The sequence below is a fragment of the Trichogramma pretiosum genome, unplaced genomic scaffold (assembly GCF_000599845.2).
Source record: "Trichogramma pretiosum strain Unisexual culture from Peru unplaced genomic scaffold, Tpre_2.0 scaffold107, whole genome shotgun sequence".
NCBI lineage: Eukaryota > Metazoa > Arthropoda > Insecta > Hymenoptera > Trichogrammatidae > Trichogramma > Trichogramma pretiosum.
In genome coordinates, this window is record NW_019640861.1 from 3,235 (window position 1) to 21,692 (window position 18,458).

The 18,458-nt window shown below is 38.6% G+C and overlaps 2 protein-coding genes and 1 long non-coding RNA gene across 3 annotated transcripts; 1 reads left to right on the plus strand and 2 right to left on the minus strand.

Annotated features, from left to right (window-relative positions):
* Positions 1 to 1,400: 1,400 nt before the first annotated feature.
* LOC111693233 lies at positions 1,401 to 2,301 on the minus strand. Its single transcript, XR_002763366.1, has 2 exons — positions 2,090 to 2,301; positions 1,401 to 1,670 (listed from the first exon to the last, which is right to left on the minus strand). It is a non-coding gene; the product is annotated as an uncharacterized LOC111693233 (long non-coding RNA).
* Positions 2,302 to 2,951: 650 nt separating this feature from the next.
* Positions 2,952 to 3,755, minus strand: LOC111693234. Its single transcript, XM_023457475.1, has 2 exons — positions 3,678 to 3,755; positions 2,952 to 3,312 (listed from the first exon to the last, which is right to left on the minus strand). The coding sequence occupies exon 2, from the start codon at positions 3,294 to 3,296 to the stop codon at positions 3,030 to 3,032; it is 267 nt and encodes an 88-aa protein (XP_023313243.1). The 5' UTR covers positions 3,297 to 3,312; positions 3,678 to 3,755; the 3' UTR covers positions 2,952 to 3,029.
* Positions 3,756 to 7,568: 3,813 nt separating this feature from the next.
* On the plus strand, positions 7,569 to 8,867 carry LOC106655416 (ankyrin-3-like). The gene has a single exon (XM_023457483.1). It carries the CDS (start codon positions 7,569 to 7,571, stop codon positions 8,865 to 8,867), a length of 1,299 nt encoding a protein of 432 aa, XP_023313251.1.
* Positions 8,868 to 18,458: the final 9,591 nt, after the last annotated feature.

An 18,458-nucleotide genomic window follows, 5' to 3' on the forward strand; every position in this document is an offset into this window, starting at 1 on the left:
ATAATCCTAGATTTCACTTGAAAATGAACCTTCTTGAAATAAACAGACATGTACATATACATATATAATATCACCGCTACAATTATACTTTGAAATAAACCCTCGATTGAGCTACTGTTAGTACCTTTCTCTTTCGTATCTTCGATTACCTTCATAATCTGAATAATCAATGAATGAAATATCTAACATGAATGAAATATCTAAATCAAAGTCACGTTAATAACACATACCATACCAAAAATTAAAGCTATATAGTATAGCACTGTGCATGATCTTCCTATGAAGGCAACATATTTATTTTGAAATGGCCACAGAAAACTGATTTTCATTACTTTTACTTGAACAGACAGCTCAGAGCTGAGGATTCTCGTTAACCATTTGTGATTTTCTTCGATTTCACTATTAATAACCATAGTAGAATTGAACAATGAACCAGCAGAGAATACTTTCCAAACTGAATAACTGTTTGAAAATAAAATGTTCATTTTACAAAAACTTCATTTATTATGTAATTTTAGAAATGGAGCAGCACGCTATGCATGCCTACAGCATACAGTGTTGAGCACAAATCATTAATTCATAGTGTACACCAATTTATGTGTAAATGTTTGAGTGGTATCATTTCACTTACATATAGAACATTTATTATGAAAATAAAATAAACAACTTAGGCTGATGTTATTATTGGTAGTTATTCAAAAGTTATGGTTATAAAGATAAAGATAACATACCCCAGAAGTGTACAACTTGATTTATTAAAAATTCAACAGGAATACGTTGTAATAATCAATGTTCCTTTCATTTTGCATGAGAGACTATAAGTACTATACCTTGCTTACTGACACTACCTTTGCATTACTATTCTTCAAGAATTTTTAAACAAGTATTAGTAAAGTATTAGTAAACAAGAATTTTTAAACAAAGTTCCAGACAATTTTTTGAAAATGTAAAGAATTATTGAAAATAAAGAAAATAGTTGTACATTATTGAAAATCATTCATAGGCCAATGTGTTAATCTTTAATAGTAATTAATATTATAAATTTCTAGTTTTTGTAATTATTTTTCTAGCAGACATATTGTTTTCTGTTTTTTATCAAAGTTTTAACTAATAGTTCACTTAACATATAGATAAAGATAAAATCTTTCTTTAAAGTCCGTAGTTTGAATCTTTTATCATAATCATTATAGTTGCTCTTTTTTAAGGACATATTTACCCTTCATGTACAATCAGAAGTGGAAGTGTTGCGTTGATGCTATTTTTGATTTGCCCTGTCTCAACGTCAAAGCTGGAAAATGTCAGTTTTTATTATTGTTTTTTAGATCATGATTGAATCAGTATATTTTTCAGCTTCAAAGGTATTCATGGATTGATTAAATTTAAAGAAAAATTCAATCAAATTTATTTATTGAAAGTTATATTATATATCATATTTTCTTCTTATTTTATTCATGGAATAATTGTTAATCACATGTATACATCGTAATTGTTTTAACGTGATTTTACTGAAAGTGGCGAGTCCGTATGTCTTGAAAAAGTCGGCGGAACCCATACAGCCCCAACAAGTTGAGGTTTATAACGAATTCCCAGTTCTCCGCAAACCTGTACCTAAGGCCGGTAGACGACAAAACGGCCAAAAGTATTATAATAAAGAATTGTTTGAAGTCCATCTGCGAAAATACGAATGATGTATCTCGTTTAAGGGTCGTATCAAAAGCAGCATAGAAATGTTTGATCGATGCATCAGTAATGGTAAATAATCGTTATTAACAGCAAAATATTACAGTACTAAATTATACGATCATTTTCCAAGAACAAATCTTAAATTAAATACAGCTGCAGGCGATCGATGGTGGATGATCGAGCGGAGAAAAATTAAGAAGTGGTTTTTATGAATTGCTATACTCGCGAGAACGTTGAACATTTAAACGGGTGGCTACGGAATTTGTATTTTGTATACACGTGGAAATTGGCTTACTACTTATATCACGTTTTTAATAAATAATTCATTTCGGTCGGCACGAGCGTAGATTATATAAAAAGTAGCAACAATAATTGTTGCGCAGAAAGATTGACGAATAAAAATTACCTTCAAAAAGTATAAGTAGCAGAAATCGTAGTGGACTTATCACACCACTGCTGGTCTGACGAAAACAAACAAAGCTTCGATCGCCAACGGCTGTCGATGCTACACTGCAAGATGCTGTATACCATACTGTTCGATCTCCTTCGTTCGTCCTCGCGAAATCTGTACAGACAAACACAACCGAATTTTACGACTGAACGATACACTGCAGCGCCTCAAAATTCTCGCGATCTATTTTCCCCGTGTGTTGCGACTGTCGCGAAAAAAACTTACATTCAAATCGCTCGATGTATACAAATACAAAGAAGAATTTACGCGATCGAGCACTTGTGGCATAGCGCGCGAATATCGCAAAACTGCGTTGAACTATCGAACGCGAAAAGTCTTGCCTATCGTTTGCGTTGTCGAGACTGCCGGCACGTTTGCGTGCTAAAACAAAATTCAATATTTCCATTAATTATTCTCGAATTTGAATTAATGTTCTCGAGATCTATAGACTCAGTAACTTTAGAGCTGCGAAGGTACTTATGGTTTTATAAGGATTAACGAGGAATTCAATAAAATCCATGCCTATGTAAGTTTCTGAAGAAAGTCATGTTATACATCGTATTTTATTTAAACATTCTTTTTGTTTACAAACTGACAGTCCTTAAGTTTATGGAATCACGACAAGGTCACGATAATGAGACGATTTTTATTACAAACATAGTAATGAACATTTTCAAATTATTTTATTTTAAATCAGACGAATTGATAAATTATTAACACTTAGAAAAATAGAATAATTAAATCGGCGAACTTGTTGATATTATATTATAATAACTGTCATAAATGTGTACCAAACAAAAGTATTTAACTAAACTTTTGTTAATTACTTAACGTTACTCTCTGATACAGTCAACGTAACGACGCAAAATCAATAAAAAAAGAAACCAATAAGAATTTACGGCAGGATAGGAACAAGTAAAAGTTTGGCGCACATTGCCGAGCAGGTCCCGAAAGCTGTGTTACAAGCTACGACGGCCGGAGGAGCGGCGACGGCAGCTACCATCCCGAATGTGGCACCGGCTGCGGCGTAACAGGCGACGACCACGGCAGCGCAGCCAGCTTGACACGCGCCGTAAGCCGCCGGTCCGGCGCTGACGGTATTGGGCTGCTGCAGCAGCAACGCCAAAATCACCAGTAGAGTCACGAGTGTATATTTTAGCATGTTGATCAATTCGATTCTGCGAAAGTCGTTTAGAGTCAGCTTAAGAATGTTAGCTCGATGCAATAGCTATGTTTAATGCATGCAGTAAAATGTTACATTGCCAAGTTGGCGACCAATGCTTCATGCTATTATAAGTGAAAATATGTACTTCTGTTATTATGATATTATGATCAAGCTGAGAAAAATTAAAAAGTGACTCGACTAAGCAGGGAGAAACATTGAATACTTGAACGGATTTTATACTTTGCATATAGGTACGCAAGTTGAAAAATTTGTCAAACTGATTTTTTTTGTAGGCGTGGAAATTGACTATCACTAGAGCAAAAAACATTTAAAAAACCGCAGCAATAGTTTAGAAAAAAGAACATGAATAAAAATTACCTTGAAAGGAATATCAAGTATGTCAAAAGTCGACTTATCACCACCGTCGATTGACGCAAACAAACAAAGACGAGGATCTCCAACGGCCGTCGCTGCAACACTGCTGGATATGCTGTTCGATCTCCTTCTTTACGAGTTCTACAGCAGAATATACTTACAAACAGCTTTATACTCAATTGACTATGGAACGATATCGAAGCACCTCTATCTCCGCAATTAAATTTTCCACGCAATACGGCGGTCGCGAATAAAACTCACACTCAAATCGTTAGATGTAACAAACATACAAATACAAAGAAGAATTTACGCGATCGAGGTTTTTGCGACCCCGCGCGCCAACATCGCAACTACATCGAAATATCAACGCGAAAAGAATAGTCTTACCTACCGCTAATTACGTTACCGAAACAAAGTTTGAAATTTCTCATCTTTAAGTAACTCACGTGTATTCATCTTGTTATTCATGAATTGTAATTTTTTATCCTTGAATTGAATGATAAAGATAATAATCGATTAAAGAATATTTTGAAAATCAATCTTTATTTAGAAAAGTACAAAAACGTATAACATTACTGTTACATGACTATTATATTGATAATTTTCAGATAAAAAAGACAAATGTCAAGCTGAAGTCCAAGCATTCAGGGTGTGGGTGCCAACAAGACAGGGGAACAGGCTATCATGCAGGCCGACTGACCGGCGTTGCAAGCGAGAATCGCTGGTGAAGCAACTATGGCCAAAATTGTGCCAAATACTCCCCCGGCCACAGGGTAGCAGGCACCAGCAGCTGCGTTGCACGCAGTCAAACACGCTGCGTAAGCCACCGGTCCGGCACTGGCGGCATCGGGCTGCTGCAGCAGCAACAGCATCACACCGATGAGCAGAGCTACGAGCTTATTCCTCTGCATCCTTTTACTCTGCGAACAAATGAACGACGATCCGTTATAAAGATTGTAACGATAGGATGCGAATTTTCGAAATATTTATTGTTCCTTCGTTCAAACCAGTACTAGACTACTGGACTCGAAAGCGCGCATTGTTTCGCGGCACAGAGGATCAATTTATATTTTACTGAACTTAACAAAATCCCGCAAAAAGTCTTAAATCGAATGCAGCTACATTCTAAATTATTTCATCATTTTTTATAATAAATGAATAAATACCTTTTGTTAGAATTGACGATGTAGATAGTAGAAATCAAGCAGGACCCAATACGAATGTCGTGCGTGGAGTGAACTTGGGTGTCGTGTGTGTTGCCGCGTCGGACTCGGAAGCGCAAATGAAAGTCGCACGAGAGTTGCGGTCGCCTAAGCCGGTACTTTTTACACGCGGCGCTGTAACGAAGGACTCGGCAGCTTCGGTCCAAATGAAATTTTTTGCGCTATAACAATTATTAATATGAGGTCGTTCGAGTGGCGGCGCTTTGGACGACTTCGTAATATAGCATACAACAGCGCGAAATTCGAACGACACGTAAACTTTGAAGTCGCTGCTGCGCTGCGATAGAGGGCCGGGCATGTCGTTGACATTGTACGTATATACTACATTTTTTACGTCTTGGATCATAAATCGCAGCTCGATGATCGCTTGAATTCTAAAGAAACCGAGGCAAATTCGGCCATGGTAACACATTCGAATGCTTGCAAAATTTCCTCTCCATGAACTCGAGTCAAATTTAACTTTTCACTTTGCGATAAGTAAAAATATACGTCCCTGTTATCATATTATCGTCGCGCTGAGAAAAAATTAAAAAGTGCCTCGAATAAGCGGGAGATAGATTTTTTTGAATTGCTACAAACTGTAATTCTATTGTACGCGTAGAAATTAACTTACTACTTGTATCATTCGAGCCAAAAATATTCAAAAAACCGCAGCAATAATTGCTACGTAAATGAGAAAAAATTCATGAATAAGAATTACCTAGAAAGGAGTATCAAGTATTTTGGAAAGTAGACTTTTTATCACCACCGTCCCTTGACGCAAACAAACAAAGACTTGGATCTTCAACGGCTGTCGCTGCTGCACTGTGCGAGATACGCCGTTCGATCTTCGAAGACGCGTTATATGTCAGAAGACTGGATTATATGATCCGTGCGTTGTCGAGCCTGCCGGCACATTTTCGCGCCGAATCAATGTTAAATGAATGATATAGTAATGGATTAGAGAATGTTTTCAGAATAAATTCATCTTCATTTATTTAGGCTCATAAAAACTATTATTGTGCATACAAGTGATTGATGATTTTAAGATACAATTGAAAATTTCGACAAGTTGTTAAAAAGCCAAAGTCAATTGTCGAAGTCAACACATTTAGGCATCGGGTGCAACCAATAGAGGCGCGCACATTGCCGAGCAAGACCCGAAAGCTGCGTTGCAAGCCAAGATGGCCAGAGGAGCGACGGCGGCAGTCACCACAGTTCCGAACGTGAAACCAGCTGCGGTGTAACAGGCCACGACCAGGACAACGCAGCCAGCTTGACAGCCGCAAGCCATTATAGCGTCGACGGAATCGAGTTGCTGCAGCAGCGTCACACTGATGAGTAGAGCCACGAGCGTATTCCTCTGCATGTTCTTGACTCTGCGAACATGTGAACGGCGATCCGTTATAAAGATGGTATCAATAAGATACAATTTTTAAAAATACACGTCTTAATCTTTTATTCAAACGAACGCGAGACTCGAAGGCGCACATTACATTCATCGCGGTATACAGAAGATCGATTTACACTACTGAGCTTAGCAATCATATCCCGAAAAAAATAAAATGCAGCTACAAGCAATCAATGTTTAACGTTATTTTTGTAACAAAATAATAAAACATCAATTAATTTAGCAATTATTTTTTACAAAGAAATCTTAAATCAAAATCAGCTACAAGCGAACGATGTTTGACGTTATTTTTTGTAAGAAAATAAACTTAGCAATTATTTTTCGTAAAGAAATTTTAAATCAAATGCAACTACAAGCGATCAATGTTTTACGTTATTTTTTTGTAATGCAAGAATAAATACCTTTTGTTAGAATAGACGATGTGGATAATAGAAATCAAGCAGGGCTTGAGTGTCGTGCGTGTTGCCGCGTCGGACTCGGAAGCGCAAACAAAACTCACAAGATTTTGTCGCTGGTATACTTCATACGCGCGGCGTTGTAACAAAGGACGAGGCACGAGAAACTGAGGCAGTAATTCGCCTTCGGTCCAAATCAAATTTTCTGCGTTATAACATTCATAGGTCGTTCGAGTGGCGGCGCTTCGGACGACTTCGTAATATAGCTCGACAGCGCGAAATTCGTACGACGTGCAAACTTTGTAGCCGCTGCGATAGACGGGGGCGGGCACGTCGTTAACATTGTATGCGTATACATTTTTTACGTCTCGGATCATATATCGCAACTCTAAAGTTCGGCCATGGTAGTACATTTGAATGCTTGCAAAATTTCGTCTCAATGAACTCGAGTCCAATATTATTTTTATATAAAATATATTATATAATATGTTTGAGCTTATAAACATCAAATTTGCTGTTATGCCATACCCAAGCTTTACCTATGGAACGTAAGTCAAAATCATGCAAAACTTCATACATTCATAAAATCCGATGTCTCTTTTTGTGTTGTGCGATGCATGTTTATGTTCAATAATATTGATGCACGCGGGCGCGACTCGACGTGTTTTCGAGAATGTGTCGGTTAGGGCGCAGACGACAGTGCCGCAACGGCATGTGATCCACACTGTCGAATCTTCATCTATACAAGTTCAGTAGACGTTACGACGCCGCAGCGTAAACAAAGAAACATCGCATCAATTGCAACGGTACAGTGGGTGTCGCGAAATAAAACAATAGCTTGAATTACAAACGACTGTGTATATATCGTGCGATTGTGCTCAGACCAATGACTATGACAAACGACGGATTACTCGAGCTCGTGCAAGAAGCAGACGAGGATCTGTCGCTACACTTGGCTCTGGTCAGCGGCGACAAAGAGAAGGTCGAATCGCTGCTGAGAAACGGCGCCGATCAGAATATAACCGACGAAAAGGGATCGACTCCTCTGCACATCATTTGTCAGAGAGAGGAATCTTTCGATGGTCAAAGTTTGGAATTGGCGGAGCTGTTTTTCAAAATTAACGACGAGAAACATCAACCGGTAGAGATAAACGCCCAAAACGAAGCGGGTGATACGCCATTGCACTTGGCTCTGGTCAACGGCAACAAGAAGATGTTTGAATTGCTGCTCAGGCGAGGTGCTCATTCGAATCTAGCCAATGCAGAGGGTTCGACTCCTCTGCACGTCATTTGTAATAATTACGACGACGACACGATGGATCTGTTCTTTCGGATCAACGACGACATTCAGCAGACGATGCAGATCGACTCGCGAGACAAAAAGGGTAACAGACCGTTGCACCTGGCTCTGACTCGAGGCAACAAAAACACCACCGAATCGCTGCTGAGACGCGGCGCCCATCCGAATTTGTCCAACGAGGACGGCGAGACTCCTCTGCACGTCATCTGCAAGAGAGAGCGATACTTCGACGAGGGCCTGACGGAATTTTTTTTCAAGATCAACGACGAGCTGAATCAGCCGGTGCGCATCGACGCGCGAGACAAGTTAGGCCGGACGCCGCTGCACTGGGCCGTGACGAATCTCTCGCTGAATACCGTGGACGCCCTGCTGGATCGTGGCGCCGATCTGTCGAGCTTCGTTTTCCCCACCGCGGACGAATTCGACCGGGGATTCGAGGCGCAACATTCCAATCACCGACTTCAATTCGATCTGAAACTGATGTCCGGCACCATGAAGGTCGTCGGACGTCTTCGGCAGAGAGGATACGAGCTGGAACGAAGCGACGCGCTGACGATCATGGACGCGTTGGCCAAGCACGGACTGCTCAAGAAGTCGGCGGATCTCGAGGAACGTTGGTTGCAAGACACTCTCAAGAACGAGGAGTTCGCGAGCGGAGTGAACGAGATAATGGCGAGCTTGAATCTGACGCTGCACGACGTGGCGCGGAGTCTCCGCGAGAAACTGGCGAGTTTGTTTTGCCGGCCGTGGGCGTTGGATTCTTTGTTGGAGCTGACGGGCCGCTACCGATTGCCGATTCTCTGCTGTGAAATAATCATCGATTACCTAGATAACGAAGATTTACGGCACATTTGCTTGGCTGACGAGGATCAAAGCTCGGGATGATTCGCACGTTATTATATAAACATCGTTTACTATTTGACAATTTTTCAACGATACAAAAAAAACTGTAGCGAGATGCGCGTATTCACTTATGTACGGATAAATGTGAAAAATAATGAATGTACGCCAATAACATAAAAATAATCAATAACATTAAGCTTCGATACATATGTCAGATATAGAAACAATAATTGTGATAACGCCTTTACATGGATGGCGCTGTAATTGCAATTGAAATAAAAAAAATGAAAAAGTACATCATCGATTTTTTCTACTCACAAATCAAGTCGACAGATTTTCAACGTAATTAATGAATTTTGATTTTCCTGTTAATAAGCGATCGCGAAGTAAAAACTTTGCATGCGACTAATCTATTTTTTATGACACCTTAGAACAAATGACAAATTCGACTCTTTTCTATCTCTCTTTTTAGCAGCAGCTAGCCAATCATTATAATTTTAGATTATTGCAAATGAACAAACTGTGGAATATATATTCGAAAGCTTGCGCGTTGTAATTGTTTACCCGTTTGCGCATAGCAGTAGCACATTACGAGCGAAGAAAGGCCAAAATTTCATCGTCCTTTAAATGAAAAAAACCATACGATCTTTATTATTTTAACCAACACACGTGGTACGCGTAACTGCAAGACGCACTTAATAATCACTACATTTTTTCACGCAATCGTCTACATTTATCAATTTGATGAAAATTCTTAACCACGCATATTGTGATTCATATTATTTTGATCTTTGCTCTTGTAAAACGAACTAAGAAAATATTTTACAAAGACGTATTCAACTTTGAGATTCTTTCAAATCCTCAACTTTTTTTTATAATGCGAAACTTGGCTTGTGGCAAAAATCGTCCTCGTACTTTTACAGATTTTCTTCAGTTAAACAATAGCAAGCGGTCAGTTAAGTACAATTTAAATATTACAAGCTTCGCCTCGTATACGCCGCGCGATACGTGTTTACGCCTTAAATAGTAAACACGTTACGAAGCAAGCGATTTTCGGGAAGAAGTATATAAATTTCTCGTACATCGGAGGCGATCGTGTGCCGTTCGCGAGTGCGCAGAACGACGTGTCAGCAAGACGTTCCTTCCGTGCACACATTCCAACGGACGATTTTCAAGATATCAAATCTGATCCGGATTGAAATGAATTACGTAATAATTTCGCATGTATAGTGAAAAATCAAATTGATATATTCATTTTATAGCCTCAAAAGTACGTATAGTTCTATTGGGATTAATGAGAAATTCAATAAAATTCACGGCATTGAGTTTCTTTTGGAAGTACATGCACTTATATTTATTAATTTATATTTGTATACACTCTCTCTTTGTTTAAGAACTGAGATCCTTTATATTTAAGGAATCATTATCAAAATCGGTGGACTCTAAAATATTTATAGATTTCTTAGGTAGATACGTCGTGATAGTGTGGCGCTTGATACAACAAACATTTTTAAAAAAAACATTATATAATCTTAAAAAAATTACTTATATTATAATTATAAACTTAAAAATAGTAATTTAATATCTCTATGCTCTTGTTATTTACTCAATGTCACACTCTAATATCGTCAAGAAGAATCAAAGTTTTTCTACATTCAGATATAAAATCACACGGGAAATATAATATTGATAATAACGCATAGCAATCATTTTGCAATGGAATACAGCTGCTGTTCAGATAGAAATACATACGAAAAACGCGAATGAATGACAAACTTTATGAAGATGACGAATCATCATCAATAAACAAATAAGAACAGAAAAAACTCTACGAGCTCATAATGTTTGAAAAGTGTTGAATTCATTACGATGGACTATATAAGATCCCAACACGCGCTTGAGCAGGCCCCAAAAGCGGCGTTGCAAGCTAGAACAGGCGGAGGAGCGAAGGCGGCAGGTATGGTTCCGAATACGAAGCCAGCTGCAGAGTAGCAGGCCATCACACCGGCGGTGCAGCCAGCATGGCAGGCGTAATTCAGCCCAAAAGCGTCCGCGGTATTGGGCTGCAGCAGTAACAACGCCAGACTGACCAACAGAGCCGTGAACGTTTTTTTCTGCATTTTGAATTCTGCAAAAGACATGAATGACGACTCGTTTATCAAGTTATATGGAGATGGGGTAGATTTTTAAAACGAGTACTAAGCTCTCATTCAAATAAACGCATCGTTTCGCGTCGGAAAAGATCATTTTTCACCACTTGACTTAGCCATTATTTCCCGAAAAGAAATGCAACTGCATGCGATTATTGTTTGACTTTGCTAATAATAAAAGAATAAATACCTTTGTTAGAATTATGGATGATGCAATTGAGAGAAAACAAGCAGCAGCTCGACTTTGTAATGCGGACTTGAGTGTGGCGTGTACCTATCTTGACCCGGCTCGAGCTCAGAAGCGCAAATAATAACAAAGGTCACGAGAGCGAACAGTCGGCCGGTGCGACACTACGCGCGGCGTTTTTGTAACAAATGACGCTTCGCCGAGAAACTGAGTCAGTTATTCGCGTCCGAGTTAAATTTTCTGCGTTACAATTTATGATTATTGTTACAAATCTCTCGAGCGGCGGCGCTGAGATGTATAATTTAGCTATAAATTGGGCCGGCTTCGAGTGCACCAGCGCGAAATACGAACGATGCGTAAACTTTCTGGTCCCTCCGTACGCGTGTAGTTTATTTATTAGAATTCGTGATAGATTCATTAATAGTAATGCCATTAAGTTTCTGATGGAAATAATTTATTTAAACACTTTTTTCTGGTTTACAAAATGAGATCCCTCAAATTCGTAGAATCATACTCAAACGGCGTGGAATTTTAAATGTTCAATTTACTTTAGTTAGATGGATAAGTCGTGATTGATGCAACAAACATTTTCATGAATATTTTAAAATTATTATTTTGAATTATGCTTACACAACGAACGATTTACACTTGATTAACAATACGAAAGACAAAAGTATTTAAACGATGAACTTGCTGTCATAAATTATGAAAACCGATCACAAGTTGATGCATGAAAAAAAGTTTAGTTAACGAGCCAGCAGCTGCCGGACGCAGCAGACACACATGCTCTGGGCGATCGCCAAGTTACATATGGTGGTTACGGGGGCGACGAAGCCGAGGACCGCCGAGGCGGTGTAGCAGATGACGCCGAGGGGGCCGCAGGTAGCCACGCAGGTAGCCACGCAGGTAGCCACGCAGGTGGCCTCTAACCGTCGACAGAGCAAAAACACCGCGAGGAAGAAGGCCAGCAGTGCGAGTCTATTCATGACGAATTCTGCGAGCAAAGTAGAAAACAAGTCAGCGATTAGAGCCACTCACGGCCGTAATATGTGGCTGCAGCAACAACACCACAGCGACTAGTGCAGCCACCAATGTAATATTGTACATATTGAATTCTGCAAAAAACACGAATGATGTCCCGTGTTAAGGTCGGTGTCAAAATCAGCATAGGAATGTGTACGATCAATGCCGGCGTACTTTTAAAATTAACACGAATTAATCTCTCGTTCGAACGAACACTTGACGATCGTACACTGTTTCGCGTCACAAAAGATCAATTTACATTTCACACTGCTAACAATTATTCCCCGAGAAGACATCATGAATCAAATGCAGCTACACAGGCAATCTATATTTAACGTTGTTTTTTGTAATAAACGTATAGGGTGACGGCACCAATGAATGAATGACCCCCAATGAATGAATGACCAAGAAAAGATTAAAATTAAAATATGAAAGGAAATTTTAACCCATGTCAAAAAATTATTTTTATTTTGTTGATGCTTGAAGTTTGAAATACTATGATCAGTTTTAGTTAAACTAGCTTCACTTTTTCACAAAAATTCATAAAGAGTCGATAGTGAATGAATATATTCATTTACTGGGATAATGCGACTTGGCATGGCGCGATACCAGTAAATGAAAAGACAATATTTTTGCCGTCCCGCCAATGTTTGAGGTTAGGTCGCAGACGATGCAGGCAGGGCGCAGTGCGTACATCGTTTAGATTTACGTTAATTATAGGCTAATTTTAACTTAATTTAAACTAGTTATTGACGATGGCTAAAACCGAAAAGAACAAAGGTGCTAAACGTAAAATAAAAACTGTGAAAAAACTGGACATAATGTCGATAAAATTCCCAACCTCTCAATGCTTTCTCATGATATAATTCATTCATTCACTGGGTCCATAGTATTCATTGATTGGTTCTTTACCATTCATTCACCGGGGTACCCCATTTTATTGAGTTATATCATTTATAACTTTATGAAATATTATTTTTCATGTATTTCAATTTTTCTATTTATGAAATAAGTCCTAACGAACACAAATTTGAATGCAAGCTAGGAATTAATGCAAATTTAGATTTTAGATCAATTGATTATAAGCATAATTTTGTGAATCCATTCATTCACTGGTGCCGCCACCCTATGTACCTTTTCTATGGAGACGAGAGAAATCGAGTTGTGTCGCGCGTGCTGACAGACAGCTCGAGTTCGAAATCGCAAATAGATACTGCTGCGGGAGTGGGGAGACGGCCACGCGCTGCTGTAACAGAGGATGAAATAAATAAAGCCAAGGCATCTAGCCCTCGGTCCATATCGAACCTGCTGCGACGTAATAGGTCGCTCGAGTGGCGGGGCTGACTTCGGGCCACGTATACGGCTTCGTGTTCTCGTCAACGCGAAATTTGAACGAGATTTAAACTTTTTAGCTGAGTATGAGGTGCTACGCAATAGGACGAGTACCGACATAGTCCCTCCGTATACAACTTTATGTCACAGATCACATGCTTTTTTCCAATGAGTTTTCGGACTTATCGAGATTTTCATAAATTTCTCGCGTCAAAATTCCTTCCCATTAGTAGTTTAATCTTAATAGTATTCGAGAAAAATAATTATTTTCCATCGCTTCATTGTTTCAACAAAATGACCTTTATGTTTCACGGTTTAAGATTCCCTTAAAAAATGCATCACCTGGACGAGATTGTAAAATATCAAAATATAATCGAACTGGTGCGCAGTTAAAAAAAAGACTCGCACGAACAGCTCGAAAAGTAAATTAAAGTTTTTAATTCTCAAAAAAATTGTGAAAACGTAAAAAAAGTCTTTAAACAATGCTATAAGAATTATCAAAATTTACTCCTTTCTTATAAGACCGATTGTATTTTTGTATACTCTTTGAAATACAGGGACTTTGAAGTGAACCTGTAATCCAAATATTAATACCGTTAAAATCTCATTAATAGATTTCGTCTTTGAATATATTTTGAATTCATTTTTATTCTCTTTGCAATCATGTAGCATGTGAACATTAGTTGAAAAGGAGTACGTGATGGAATTATGTTCTTTAATCACAATTTCGATCATGTTGCAAAAAAAAACCCACGATTATCGCGCTCGCTCGCTCGCTCGTTTTTCACGAATTTACTAGCCTACACAACGAGCCATCAGACGTGACACATCAAAAGTTGAAATAATAGCAAGACATAAATCAAAACATCAATATAAAAATATCACATACTGTTATCGCTTTTTAAAAAAAGATCGACTCAGTATTTCTTACAGCTTCAAAGAAACTTTCAGTTTTATTAGAATTTATTTTAATAGTACATGTATTAATCCACGAGGACTTGGGTATTGCCTTTTGCTTTTGAGTTCAAAAGTATATTATTCATCTTTTTGCTCTGAAAAACACTTAAAAATCATCGAAAAGAAATGAAAAAAAAAAAATAGAAAAAAATTGACCTCGTGACCGTGTATACCATCTTGTGCTATACAGACCAATACTAATCGATTGCTGTGTTCGGCACATGAGTTTCTATTTGTCTGAAAAGTTAAAGTTATATCAAGATAAAAAATCACACCTCGCCATGTGATAAGTTGTTATTGCGCTTGTCTCGAGAACGCGTGGCTTGTACATATATTGTATGATGCAGTTGGCGCGGGTGGCTCCTCGTCTTACGTCAAGTCGGAGTCGTTGTTCAGCTAAGCTCAGTTTAGGATGAATTACAACAGAACAAAGACGGGAATCTTAGACAATTACTATTGAGGATTATTGTAAGGAGGCGATACCTGCATGGACGATTTTATCGAATAGACCATTTTTCGAGCAAACTATAGTAAATGATCGTACAAAATAAGAGATTTAATAATTTTACGTACACGACATCAATTGTTTTTGAAAATACTCATGTGTTCGGAATAGTTTCTCAAAAAATAGCTTATATCTCATCAGTAAAATAATTACAAGTGGTCATTCTTCTCTTGAAAATTGTAAATATGTATGAAAACATGCATGAATGTTCAAGTACATGTTTTATTAAAATTTCATTTGAAAACGTGCCAAAATAATTGAGTTTATCTTAGTATTAACTATCATTACTTTTTACACTCTTTTCGGCACATCCAAGGATAAGCCCAAAATATTTTTTTTCAACGTCTTGTTCGGAGCTAAGATCGGCAGAGCGAAAAATTTTGATAAAGACGTAATCGGTAATGACCATATTTTTTCTGTCAAAAAAAGCCAACGTTGGAAATCCTTTAACTATTTAATTAAAAGCAACAAGTGTTTTTTACTTTTTATTTATTTATTTATTTCGATTTTAACATTCATTGTAGCGAAGAGTTGGAATAGCTGTTACAGGGTTACCAATGAAGCAATGACAGTCCTTTACAAACATACGATCACGAGCTTTGACCGAAGCCTGCCAAGCAAATTTTGCACAAGTCTTCGTTCTTCAAATTATCAATGATCATTTCGCAGCAGAGAATCGGCAGTCGGTAATGAATCAGCTCCAAGAATGGCTCGAGTACCCAGTCCCGGAAAAATCTCCTGGACATTTTTTCGCACAGATGCATAGTGCAAGCCTCTTGCGATTCTGCAGTTAAGGGGGGAAAGGCACCTAAAATCTAAAAAAAAAAAATTTTTTTTCATTGACTTTTTTGATAGGATTTTTCCTTGGCTTTCCAGTGCCGTGATCGGAATTTTAAAATGTTAACTGTACCGTGACGCACAGGTTATTTAGTACCGATACTTTTACGATTATTTAGAAAAAATGAATGAAACGACTCAAAGATATATCGTGGCCAATCTTTCATGAATCTCGAGACTTTCATAAGTCCGTAGCGCCATCTATTGATACTCGTTTTATTCTTTGGTTAGAGTACATCCAGCAGAAATTTGTTTGTTTACATGGCTATAGGTGTACAGTAACGCCACCACTCGCAGCACGTGGGTTTCGGCATATCTTCTGTCTCTCTCTGTTTCGTGCACGAGCCCTGATCAAATGTCAACAACAGTCTGCTGACTGCTTCTTGATTTTCCAATGGCTAAAAATTACATTTTTTTTAAAGTGAAAAAAGTATATGTAGAGTGCAATTATATCTTTGCAACTCAACATAGTGTTTCATAATAAAGCTATGAAGAAGTTTCAATAGCTTGTTATAAAAATGTGACATTTTTAGCAGTTCTAATTCAAGAAATACAGAAGTACATATGTAAATTGACATATATACATCAGTGTATATGTATGTCACTGTACTTTATGTATGTGTATATGACTGTATCATATATATTATTGTATGTTGCATGTGATGAACAAGATTAGTGATAATTGATCAACTTGTAGTGATTTATTTCCAAGTATCTAGTGATAAATGTTTTATGAATGTTAGTGAATAGGTAGAAGACTGGGTTCAAGTTCTAATGTGAGATTGTGTATATTTGTGTGAAAAGTTGATTTGGACATAATCAACTTAGTTACCAGTTTCCACATAAAACCCATATTAGCGTATACTAACATTTTAGTACAACTTATAAAATGTAGTAATGAAATTGGCGCATTTGGCTTTGTGTGGCTGTCTGGGATAATTGAACATTGTCCTTGTGGGTCCAATATGTTGAAAATTCAAATTGAATTACTGTTCTTTATCGTCCAAAAAGTTTTAAGCAGCCTCAGTGACATGAGAGTATCATTATGACATATATTGATGTATTTTGGTTTTTTTCAACTCTTGGGCAGTTACGTTTAATCTCAAAATTGCTTGCATGCCGTAACTTTTAATGAGAACCGTTTGAGCAATTGAGCTGAAACTTTCAGGGGTTGTTCTACATGTGAATGGCTACAAACGCAAGCACTTTCAAAGGTATTGGACAAAATTTGCACTTTTTTCAGGCTACATCCCTAGCATAATTGTATTTTATTATATAGTATTAATGAATAAATGTGCATATGTGGCTGGCAAATTGTGTATAACTAATTAAAAAATCTGAAAGTGCTTGCGTTTGTAACCACACATCTACTGATCAAAATGAGACCCCAAGGACCATGATTGAACCATCGGTTCTAGCTGGATCCTACGGCACAGGGGTACCTGTCAGGACTGTGGGCTTGCTTCATCGAGGAGGGTTCTATGGTGACTGGGACCTCAATTTTCATATTCCAGAGAGAAAAACTTTGAAAAAAGAGTGAAGAAAACAGAGTTTTCTCTGTATATTCCAAAAAAAATTTTTTTCTTCATAATTAATAAATTTTTCATAAATGTAGGTTTAAGGTACCTTTCCCCCCTTAATCGTCTCCACCGTATTAAGCCCTCCACTGGTTCCAGCAAGAAGAATTGATCGTAGTCGGTGTTCGCGCACAGCGTCTCCACCTCTCGGGGTGGCAACTGCATCAGATCGTAGAGCGACAAGTCCGTTTTTACCATGAACTCTTTCGCTTTGCTCGCGAACTCCTCGTCCTCGTACCAATTGGGTTCGAGATGTCCCGAGTTCTCGAATAATCCTCGCTTAGCGAAAAATTTCATGACGATCAGCGCTTCGCTTCGGTACAACTCGCGTCCCTTTTTCTCTAGGACATCGATGACTGCCAGGGCTAAAGACACCAGATCATACTTGAACTTATGGTCGCGATCGATTCGAATTTCATGGAACTGGTCAAAGTCCTCCTCGGTAGGAAAGACGAAGTCAGACAGATCAGCGCCACGATCCAAGAGTTCATCGACAATATGCGGAAAAAGACATGCCACGGCGTAATGCAGAGGTGTCCGACCCCACTTGTCCCGGGCGTCGATCTCCACCGACTGATTCAACTCGTTGTTGACCTCGAAGAATAGCTTAATCAAGCCAATACGATCACAGTCCCCCTCCGTGCAAACTTCGTGCAGAGGAGTGAATCCACGCGAGTCTGCCAAATTTGGATTGGCACCTCTTCTCAGCAACGATTTGACTTGCTTCTGTGATCTGTATCTCATAGCCAAGTGCAGCGGCGTCCGACCCTGCTCGTCCCGGGCGTCAATGTGCACCGACAGATTCAATTCGTCGACGATCCGAAAGAATTGCTTCAGCGCGTAATCGATGAAATTGTTGCTTACGAAGTGAAGAGGCGTCGATCCCTCGAGATTGGTCGAGTTCGGATCCGCGCCTCTGCTCAGCAGCAATGCGGCCACCCCAAAATGGCCGTCGTGTTCCAGAGCCAAGTGCAGCGGCGAGTTGCCATTTGTTGGCAAGGGACATGTATTGGGATCTACCCGGCCAAGATCGAGGAATTTCTCGACGATATCGTCGAAGCCGTA